This window comes from Bombus impatiens, unplaced genomic scaffold (genome assembly GCF_000188095.3).
Source record: "Bombus impatiens unplaced genomic scaffold, BIMP_2.2 scf_0647, whole genome shotgun sequence".
NCBI lineage: Eukaryota > Metazoa > Arthropoda > Insecta > Hymenoptera > Apidae > Bombus > Bombus impatiens.
In genome coordinates, this window is record NT_177066.1 from 172,953 (window position 1) to 184,831 (window position 11,879).

The window sequence follows — 11,879 nt, forward strand, 5'->3', positions numbered from 1 at the left end:
CCTGTCGTGACGTTGCGCGGTGTCAGTGTGACGCCGACCGTCGTGAGTATCGGATCGTTTCGCGGTGCGTTTCGACATCGTTGATCGCACGGTGTATCGGGATAGACGCATACGATCGCGTATTATATCTACGTTGCGTTCGTGCGCCGATTCTTCGTTGCCTGCGTCTCTTTCGCTTACACGCGTACACGCACGCGTCTCTTCTCTCTCTTTCCCTCTATCTCTCTCTCTCTCTCTCCCTCCCCCTCTCTCTCTCACTCTATCTTTCTCACTCTGTGTCTCTTTCTTTTTCTCTGTCGCTCGTCCGCTTTTCTCCCCTCGCATAATCTCTCCTCGTCCCTTTTCGATCGCCGGCCGATTTTCGGATACGTCGTCGAGGTGCGTGCAGGCACGCCGCGTTCGATCTCGTGAATGTGCGCGATCAGGAAGACGGCCGTCCGCAAGGAAACATGCGTGAACAGAGCTGGAGGACAACGACTGCGACAACGACGAGGAGCACGCTGCACGTGACTGCGGCACCCTCGCACGTTTTGCTGCAGTGAGTGGAGAGAAAGGGAGGAAAAAGAGAGTGATAGAAACACGTCCTTTCTCCTTCCGTTGTTACGTCGGAGCCTGTGCTTAACGGGGAGTAAAGAGTGCCGGTGGTTGGTGCGGTATTCGTGAGTTACCGAGGTTCTTTCTCCTTTGCGTGATCCACGGAGGAGACTACGAATCCTGGCACGTTTTCGGTGTCGTTCGAACCATCCGAGAGAAGATGAGGCGTACCATCTTGGAAACGAGGATGCACCCCGTGTTATCCTGCTGGTGCGTTGTCGCCACCGTCACCATCGTCTTCGCTGCATGGCAGGAAAACATCAGGCCGAAGATGTACGTCCAACTCGGTGAGTGTCGTTACGTTACTCCTTATTACTTATCATATTCTCCGTGTTGCGTTTCCGGTGGTGTTTTTTGTTCGCCGGCCAACGCCGACGGCTCGAAAGACGATGGCGTCGCGATGTGTTGACACAACATGTGCCGTCCAAATCGAGTCGCTCGAATCAAGGTTAAATACGTCACAACGAACCGTATCGATCACGCACGTTGTGACACGGCGAAACACCGAAATAATTGTTCTTTTCGAATCGATAGAGATTACTTTCTGGCGTGCTACGCGACTGTCATCGACAACGCGCGCTCAAAGCATAGAGGAAAATCGTTTAATTAGACCTCTCGTACACCGTTCGATTCTATATTTAGAAATCTTTACTCTCGTCTTATCGATCGAACCGAGTTATATCCTTGGCTAACGAAAACGATATTCGTCCGGTCGCGCTCGAACGCGAATTAAAATACTCGCGGAAGCTGCTTGCTCTTGGTTATTTTACGGTCGAGAAGGTAATTTTATATTCTCGTTTGCTCGGGTAGTGCGCGTCGAGTAGCCGAACAACGATGCGGAACGGAAGTTGCACCGGGTGCAGGGTCATGGACCTTCCCCCACTCGGTATTGTACCACCCCGTAGCGAGGGGAGTTGTGTGTGCAACCCGGTGACTGTAAACCCTAATCAGTGACATAACCGTACCCTCTAGGTGGATACTTGGAAAGAATATAAAGGTATCGACCAACGGTGTCCCGTTTAAATGATTAAAGTGCGCGATATAACCGAGCTTCTTGGAAGAACACGACGTCTACGATTCGCGACCGCTATCGGCATCGTTCGCGTTCGTTAACGATCTACGGCGGTGATGTTCGACCGATTAATTTTATTCGTTCGTCTGCCTTCCCTCGAACGACTCGACCAAGCGAGAGAAGGAAAACTCGAGCCACAGTTTGAGGGATTAAAGCGTCGTAACGATGGTGTAACGAGCGTGCGATGGTGATCGATCGATCGGTATCTCTGATTCGAAGGAACGAACGGCGGAAAGATTTTCGCTGTGTCGACGGCGAGCAACTCGTTGTCAAGGGCGAAACATCGAGACTAGAGGAACGAGAAGAAAGGGTACCGAGCGTCCCACATCCGAGGTACTCGACCTTAACGGCACACCGCGCGTGTTTCGTAATCGCGGTACGCGACCGACATGCAGCATCCATCGTTCTTTCGATGATATTTCGGCGAGAGAAGGAACGAAATAAATTGGTCGCGAAGCGAGCACACCGTTGCATCGCGTGCTTTTACGCACGCCGGTTCACATTCTCCTGACACGCAGCACGTGTACGTGCATATCTTCGCGACACGGTGCTCCAAAGATAGTCGGCCGATAGATGCGATTTCGCTCTGTGCACTCTCTTTCTTCCTCTTGGATCTTTCGTCCGTGCAAACGCGCTACGCTTTTTCCCCCTTCTCTGAATTTTGCACCGATGAACTGCTGGTATTGACTGATCTCGTAGCGCGCGCCTCGCGGCATTGCGTTTATCGAGCATTATCGAACGGATGAATTTGATTCTCTGCACATTCGTTGGGCGAGTATCGTTAAGAGGTGAAAAATGACTGGCCTATGATCGTCGAAGAAACGGATAATACGAACGTTGGGCGTGGAAAGACGAAGCGAATAACTTTTGAAAAAGTAGCTCTGTCGATTGCCTAGCAGAGTAAATTTTCGAAGCATCGTGTCGATTAGCGACGTGTTTCGACGCAGATGATCGATGGCTCTCGTTTCTGAATGAAAGTGTATTTTTCGAGATGGAAGATGCAACGTCGGTAGGCCGTAACGCAAGCTCGTTAGGCCGTTATGAATTTAGTTCGTGTATTATTTTCCAATAGCAGGGAGAATCGAAGCGCACTGCGACGAAACGTGCGGCGGGAATTGAAATTACACGAAGCACGTGTTATTAATACGCCACTGGCATTGCGGCAACAGCACTGTTTTGCTCACTGAGTCAGAATTTCTGCTAATTCTACAACAGGGAAAACCACGCCGCAGAACCGAAATTGTAATCACCGGGAAATGCATATTGCCGTTATGGGGGTATCCGAAGGGACCCGGTTCCGCTGATGCAGCATTTTCCACGGCTGTTTATTGCGTTTCCATGGATCGCTAATGCTCATTTTTTCTCGGTCGGCTTTCAGAAGATAAGGAGCAACGTCGTGTCATCCAATTATCTACCGACTACGTTCTATTTATGCCGTTGTTGGAGTTCCTTGGCCGTTTTGGCGCTTGTCTCGGCTCGCGGTTCTAACGCCAATTTCTCTTGTCATTTTCAATGCGATGCGTGCGCGCGAGCTTGTATCTTTCGGATCGTTGACCTCGGAACGCAAAACCCGACGACAAACGACGATATTTCAATGGTCGCGAGGGAACGAATCGCGTCGCGAATAGTCCGTACCGCGAATGCCGTTGACGATCATCCGCGCCCCGCTTGAAAAACAAACGTCATAAATCAAGTGTCGGATACTGGAACGCATGCGGCGCCGTCGGAGACACGACGTTTAAAAATCCGAATCGCGCGTCGCGACGCCACGTCTGCCGGTACACGCTTGCACGCGTTCCTCTTCGGTAAGAATAACGCGACCATGAAATATCGGCCTGTCGTTCGGCGAAGGCGCGAGTCGCTTCAACAGGGATGCTCGCAAAAGTCAAAATCCGTGTGTGGTATTGGCGCGTAACAATCCGTCGCGGCGATATGTTATTCCACGCGAATACGTTATTAAAAGACACCGCGAATCTCGATGCGGTTGATAGCAACGCTGGTTACGAGTTCATTACTGCATCCCAGTCGCGAATACGAGCGTCGAATCGGAATACGAGCTATACCGGGCAGTTAATCCATATTACGGTAACTTTATCTGGCAGCGAGGAATACCGCAACGGACCAATCATAGCACTGCCCCCAACCGATGAGGATACATTATGATTAGTTTCAGTATACCGTGTTCGCGACCTGGCACGTATAACCCGACCTCGGTTCTAACCACCGGGTAAAATTACTGGGAATCGTGTCAATTGGCTACGCGTTCGAGAACCGTCGAACGTAATTCCACTTCCGCAGGTTCGAAATGTCAGTAGGTAGGTGGTGATCGACACGCCGCGCAAAGAAACGAAAGGGAACTTTCGTCTTTCGATTTCGCAAAGTCGGTGAGAGAGAGAGAGAGAGAGAGAGAGAGAGAGCGAGAGAGGTAGAGACACACACACACACACACACACACGATGGACGTCTGATCGCGATACAGCGATGATTCTCGGTGCAGATAGACAGAGGTGAGTTAACGCGAGCGAATGAAGGCGAATCCGGTGAGCGCGTATTAATGTCAAACAATTGGCGAGGTATACGAGCTAGCGAGCCTGGAAATGATCGATTCGATACGAAACGGGGGTCGGTCCTTTTTAAGATTTCTCTTTGAGGATCGGTCGCGTGTACATACCGCCCCCGCATTTTTTGTGAACGTCGAGTGTGTACTCGACGATAGAATAAGTAGCATACTGGCATTGCCGAGGGGTTCATAAATCTTTTGTCGAGAAGATCCCCCCTTGCCATGCTCGATCCGGGAAAGCAAAAGGTCAAAAGCAGCGGCTGCCGGGAGCGGTTTCTTCGTTGGAGTGCAAGTAAAAGTGTCCTCTTATCGCGGGTGTTGACTCGACCTGGCTCGGGGATGAGGAACCATCGTAAATACGATTGCCTTCGCGAAACTTGGATGGAGTTCCTCTCGCGTCGTTTGCGACGATTCGCCGCGTAATGCGTCCCTTTCCACCGATGGATAGACGATTAGTTGGCGATTTTATTATCGACTCGAAACTTGGCCAATTCTTTAATATCGGGATGCTGCTGGCGCACACCGCTCGAGAAAGTTATTCGAATTCGTTGTATTGACTCCTCTCATAACGTTCGCCATCGACCACGGGCTTTAAAGCGATCGCGGACTTCGGTGCGTTAATATCATTTCCTTCTTCTCTTCGTTCTTCTCTTCTATCCTATCATCCCCCTCTTTCTCTCTCTCTCTCTCTCTCTCTCTCTCTCTCTTTGCTCGACGCTTTCAAACGTGTCTTTTTCATTTTATTATCGCAGACGGAATTGGCTTTATCGCGTCGTTGAGACTATCAATTAGATGAAATTAGATTATCACAGTTGACGACTCGTGCCTAATTGTTCGCGTGTCCTTAACCTACAAATTAAAATACCGCGTCTGGAATGGCGAGAGAGCCGATAACGAGACGCGTTGGAAAACGAGAGAGGAAGGAAGAGGCCAACGAGACTTCGTTACCTTTCTTTTTCTTCGCAGCTTTGAGTCATCGAAGCTCGATAAACCCGCGGAATAACGCGATGTTGTGTATTTTTCCTCTCGAAGGTACCTTCCGTGTCGTTGGATCGAATGATAAAATTAAACGTCATTGTAGGTCGTCCGATGATCTCTCCGATAAAGTTAACTGACCTGCCGCTGCTGCTCGGGTTTTCGACGCACTCTTCTTCCTTTCTTCACTTTTCATTCGACGATCGAGCTTCCATCGTTGGCTTCCCATTCTGCTCTTTGTTCCTCGATGTTGGTCGTTCGTGCGTCGCGTGGCGAGCCGATCTTTTCCTCCTCGATTCGGTTGCTACAGAAATTGGTTTATCGGCGGACAAAGTATGAATAATTCAAACCGGACGATTCACAGTCCAATCAATTTGGGTCCGAAAGCAGCGTGGCAATCCATAGTCTAGGGGAGGAGCTTACTCGAACAGGGTGAAACGAAAAGGACCATTAGTAGTACGGTCTAGTTTAATGCGAAACTCGAATTGTCCGACGTGTGTCACGCTCGCCAATCAAACCTAACCACGTTCCAAATAAATCGAACGACATACCACGAGATAAAAATAACGTCGTCGATTCGAGACAACTTTCCCGGATGTACTTACGTCTACGTGCGCGAATTTCAAGGAATTTTTAACATCGCTGTATATCTACCCATGTACTACTTGCTCGCAAATATTGTTCACCCTTTACTCGATATATCGGTGTAAACGCGGATTTTACGTAGCACGTATTCCCTTCTTATGCGCAATACTGTTGGCATGAAAGGCGTAGTTTACGGTGTAAACAACCCTTCTCTATCGACTGTTTATGAAGTTGATTCTTGCAGGGGAGGGGGGGGGGGAGTTGTTTCTGCGGAAAATATCCGTGGTACAGAAATTCAATGGAGAGAATTGCATCATCGACGCAGCGTATCCCTGCCAGTTGTAAAGCAGCGAGCATGCGAGATCTCGAAGAAAGAATCGATTTTTAAAACGTTGGATCGACACCGCTTGGATTCCGCTATTCGAACGAGACGCGTTCAATATTACAGACCGTTATAAATTTCTTCTCGTTGGAAGGATAATTTACGGGGCATTAACTCGGCGGTCGTTCATGCCGCGAATTAGTCCGATTTATTTCACCGGCAGTTCCTTGAATATTTAGTTATACACCTCTGACTAATTGCCGAATTCGCTTTTGAATCGCGCGCGGCAAGGTAAATAGCGATTTCCCAAATAGACAGACTTCGGTATCTAAAACGGCGTGTAATTAATTCAGCGCGACGACGAATTAACGCCGCGATACCAACGAGGGGATGGAGACTGGAAAGGTTAAAGCGAGAGGTAACCGCTAAACAGCGGGAGAAAGGAGACAGATAGGATACCAAGATAAAAAAGGCGAGGCGAGGACATACGTACGTGACATCTCGTCGTTCGGAGAACAAGTTTCATAAACTCAATTACATCGGTTTTTCTCCATTGTTGATTTTCGCTCGAGATTTTTCCGTGACATAATTGCTGAACGTACGTTGGTCGTCTCCGTTCTTTTCCGCGTGTATACCGGTGTGGCTCGTGCACGGTGCACCAGATACAGGCTGGCTGATACGCTCCTTTAGTTTCGCGGGTTTGTTCGGGTCGTCCTTAATCGAATTTCGAATTGAATTCTTGGTTGGATGCTCGCTGGTTTTACAGCGGGATTATACGATTCTTTAAATCGCGGTCGATGAAACGACGGTGACGGGTAAACCGATGCTCGGTTGCGTCGAGTTTATCCGATAGTTTGGAAGTTGGCGTCAACGTCCCGTCTCCGTTTCGTTCGAACCGCGGACACGCGTATTCGTAGAACACACGGAACTTGCATATACGCAGCAACGAGGCAGACACGTCAGTTGATTTTCAGATGCCGTCGCTATCAGCAGCTTCCGGCAACATCGTGAAAGCACCGTACTCGGTATTAGTAGTCTTAGTACGTTGTAACTTACGCCAATCCGTTGCAATTTGCGGTTTAATCGAGCGTATCTGCTGGATCAATACGAGTGGCTCTCGTCCTCCTTCCACCCCCGCCTCGTTTCTCTTTCTATTGCGTTTCTAAACTTGGAGCTTCTGTCTACTCGGTTCCAGCCCTCCGTTTCCTCACTCTACAACGCCTTCTCTCCCCGTTTCTCCTTTTGAGTCGGCGGCCCCCTTTTAGTTTCTTCGCAAGTATATCGTTAAGTTCTTTAAAAGCTTTTCATCGGCGACTCGAGAAAGTTTACGCGAAATTACGATTATTATCGTTTCGACCGAGCGCCTCTAATTTCTTGATAAATTTTGTTCGCGCGATAAGATATTTTAGTCGGAAGAATCCGAGCGGGATACATCTTTTCGAAATCTAATCGGTATCGGCGTCGTTGAAACGCGATAAACGCCAACGAATTTTTGCGAATTTTCTTCCGACTTTTTCCTTCAAAGTCACGGGAAAGCGTAAAAGTCGTTTCACCGAGGAAATGTTCCCTCGCACAGATTACACAAGATCCCAGAACGACTTTAAAGTTGGTTCTGACGATCTGCCCCTCGACGTGTGCTTTCGTGCGTTAATTAGGGAACAGAAGCGCTTTTACGGAAGATACCGAGAGCCAAACTTACAAGCCCCAACGAGCTTTTGGGGAAAACTTTTCCGAGTCGTGTGGTATAGTTCCTATCGCGATGTCCGATCTCGTCGTTGACCACGCGCTTGACACGTTACTGGTCTATTCTCCATATTTATCGGATAATCATTTTTCTATTACGATTCCCTATCAACTATTAATGAAACTCTTCCATTAACCCGGGAAGCTCGAGCGCGATCCATGGTAGTAGTCTTTCTCGGCCAATTTCATGGAAATTTCATAGGAAACCGCAACCGCGTATTAGGTTAATTAACTTCGACAGGATCCAAAATCGTTTTTGGATTACGACCCTGTTTGTCGTAAATCTAAGAGACTTTCCAGAACGATACCGTTCCGTGTTATTTACGACGATAATTACCGCAATCGTTGTAACACGATAAAGATAAGTACGATATCCTGGTATTTTATGTCGTGACTGTTTCACCGACCGTACAAACTTGGCAGATTTTCTCTCAAATATCGCTTTAAAAATATTGGGTTATCTCGTTAATAGGGTACGAAAATATTACCGAGCCTTCGCCAGCGGTCATTGCCGTAGCCGGTGACTCGTGTCCAGCGAGATCGATCGGTCTCTCGAGTATCCCGCAGGATGCGTCACCGTGCCGCGTATCTTGTCTGATCGTACGGCTGTGTACACGATCCGTCGGTTGAAACATTAGTTCGATATACACGTACGTTCCTCGTGTTATTAATTTTCTCCTCCGTTATCTCGAAAGTGCTTGATGAAATCACGAACGGTACCTCCGATGGTTTCTTGTTAACCAGTGTCCTTTCCGATCCACTTTGCTTTCTATCTATTAACTTCTGAAACGTTCGACTTTTGTTTCGTTTTTAGTTTACACTTCCGAGGTTTCCCTTTTCGCGTGGCTGAAGTCGGTCTCGTGTTTTTTCCGCTGCTTCCGGTAACACGGTGTTTCTTCCATCGTCGTATCACGTACCTCGACAAACTACACCGCGTGAAACTACAGTTTCGCTATAGGTTTTTCGCGATTCGTTGTGCGAATTTATATGGTCGGGGGCAACACGACGACAGAGGGGTAGCGCGATTTAGCGAGAGAGAGAGAGAGAGAGAGTGAGAGGAACGTTTTTAGAGAGAATTACGGGATATTCGATAACGAGCGGGGCAAGCCGGTGCATTTAAAAATCGGCCCCATTCATATCCACCTTTGTAGCTCGTTGACCGTTCGCCTCTTTCCAAGTCAGGATTTCTCGCCTCGAGTCAGGAATCAGAAACCTTTCAATCGGTCGTCGGTACGACTGGCATCCTGAAAGATCGATCGTTCTTTCTCTATCTCTTTCTTCGTCTCCCTCCTGTTCTGCAGGACGATGCGTCAGTCGTGAGATAGCGGAAGGCTAAGGGTGGGAATAGTAGGGACAAATGGAGGGTGTCCGGAGGGTACTTGGAGTCGGGCACCGTTGGCTCTCCGAAACGCCCCGACACCCTCCTCTTCTCCCATCGTCCTTTCGTGTCTGCATTTCTCCCTCGATTCTGTCGCCTCGCTCTCTCTTTCTCTATCGCCGCATCCTCCTAATATCGTGGCTTAAGATGTCCGATACACGTACGATCGACCGGCCGTGTGCACCGCTGTAGGATTGCAGCAGTCGCTAGAATGCCAGTTGCTAGGAAAGCCTGGCACGTAGAAAAAAGACGAAAGCGGATGTTGATGCAAAAGCCTCGCAGATATCAAGTTTAGCTCGTTTCGTTTCAAGGAAAACTAGATCGCGCTCAAAGGTACAAATTTAATGTAACGCTTACAGGCTTGTCCCGTCAACTGGAATACAGCGGGACGATCCAAAAAGCACATTATTTTATGCTGGCAAACTTACGCGGCGCTCCACCGTTTTACGATTTAACTTGCGCGAGTTAAAAATTCACTGCTCCTTTCGTTTCATTAATTAAGCCAAACTTTGAAGGAGTGGCTAAAAGTCGACTCGCTTCTTTCTCCCAGTATTACCCGCTATACGCGTTGCTTCAAAATGGTACAGAGACGCCGGCGAAGTGTATATACATAGGAAAAAAGGAAACGAACGCTGGTTTCGAGGAAAAACGAGCCGAAAACGTAGTCGGCAGAGGATCTATTTAGTTGTCGGATCATTTTGCAGAAGAGAAACGAGCCATGTGACTCGAATGACAAGACTAGCGGTATTTTTGCCTTGGAGCTGTCGTGAAATACGGATGAGAAATGATAAAATTCGGTGGTTCAGAAATGGTTGAATTTTCAAGCGGGGAAAAATCAGTTTCTCAGTGTCGGCTAGGTGCTAGCAACAAATGGACGGACAGCTTTCTCATTATCGCGGTGCGGTCAAACTTTCGGTGTAATATCTAATTGAACCTGGCCGTGCAAATATTTAAGTCGCCCTGAAGAGGACATGGTTTGCGAGACAGCAAGTGCGGAAGAAAAAGAGCGAGAGAAAGAGCGAGAAAACGAGAGAGACGAATTGGTAGCTGCATATATCCCTTGTGGTGGTCGAGTGCGCCCGCTGTTTTAGTGGTAGTGGCGTGGTAGTGAGGGGGTGGCGACCACGTGACCGCCTACGGGCGCCATGTTAGGCACGAGGGGTGCCGATTTCGCACGAAGTCGCACGAACTTGGAGTCGCCATGTGGTCCTCGTGGGTTCAGCCGATCAATACCTCGCCGGCTGCTGGCACAGTCAAGAGAGCACAAAGTTATGCACGCGCAACGATGATAATGCCATCGACCAAGACGATCCCGAAATTTTGCGGGTCATCGTCCCTTTCCTATCGTCGTTGCCCGAACCTCGACGCACAAATCGTACGTAACATCGTGTACGTTGTAAAATGGACGATCCAGTCGTCGATTCGTTAAACGCGGAAAACGCGTTTCACGAGTTGAAAAAGTTCCGTATGATTTTGAACTTTTCTCGCGCTTTGGTAGCAGGAAAGTTGCGCGATTATCTTTGACCATCTTGGCTTAAGTGGAGTTGAGAATAACACGACTAAGACTGTTGTCCGACTTCGTCTTGTTGAGAATTTATCAGCCGTGCTCGATCCGTCGAGAAAACAACTTCAACGTCTAAGATACCACAAGTAGGTAAACCTGACCCGAGAGAATCAAATTCGTGACGCTAATGTCTTTTGATCGAACGATCAGGAGTAATCCGATGATATTTCATAATTACGTTGTTCGAAAACAACGTTGCTCCGCTCCTTGATACATTTTTACTCGGCTATTTCATTTTCCAAGGTTCCTCGTTGTTTGCACGGGCAACGGTCGTAGGCATAACCGTGAAATATGAAGCAAGCCTATCGTTTCACCTGCCTCGTCGTTACTCGTGCCAAACACTAAAATGGTCGAGGCGAATAACCCCAATAGTTTCCATTATTGAAACAGACCGGCGCACATCTGTTCCCTCCCCCTAAGGGACGGTCAACCGACTACCTGCATGCCAAGGAGACACGAAAGCACGCAGGATCGGGACAAAACTCGCTCAGACCGTGGCATTTCGAGGTGTCATCGTTCTCCGTCTGTTCCGGCATGACTCGAAGTCTCAGGACCAGCGAGTAATACGGTGGTAGAACAAAGGTGGTCGCGTGGTGGTAGCGGTTCATACCTCGTCCCACGATGCTCGATTGCCATTTCCAATATCTTCCCCCATGCTGGATGGAGCATGTATATCTGCTGGTAGCACGTCGGGGAATCGATAGAATTTGTCGTCCCGTACTTTCGCCTGCCTCCCTTTCCGTTTTACTAATCCACTTAATTTAATCCAACACGCGAGCTCTCTCCACGCCGATACTCGTGCCATCGCACCAGTCGTTAGACCGGCCCAACTTTCTTTCGACGATTACTTGGATTCTTTGCAATTCCACGCGTGTTATTTGTTCCCCTTGAGCAATGGTCGATGCCCCATGCATTATTTCACGTCCGGCCTTCTTTTCCACTCTTTCATGGGCTGACCTTTACACGCGAAATCGCGTTAAGCAGCGATCCATTTGTACCCTCTCTGCGCCGCTGTTCCCTCCTTTCTTCTTTTTTTCTTTCTCTTTTTTTCTTCTTTTTAGTATTTTTGCGAGACTCGTCGGCGGC

The 11,879-nt window shown here is 48.6% G+C and overlaps 1 protein-coding gene across 1 annotated transcript in view; it reads left to right on the plus strand.

The window, feature by feature from the left end:
- The first annotated feature begins 6 nt into the window (after nucleotides 1-6).
- The window catches only part of LOC100743870 (semaphorin-1A-like), a 118,652-nt gene continuing 106,779 nt past the window's right edge, over nucleotides 7-11,879 (plus strand). Inside the window, 1 exon segment of the mRNA XM_003492032.3 lies at nucleotides 7-881. Within this exon segment, the coding sequence (XP_003492080.1) occupies nucleotides 755-881 (127 nt within the window). The 5' untranslated portion in view covers nucleotides 7-754.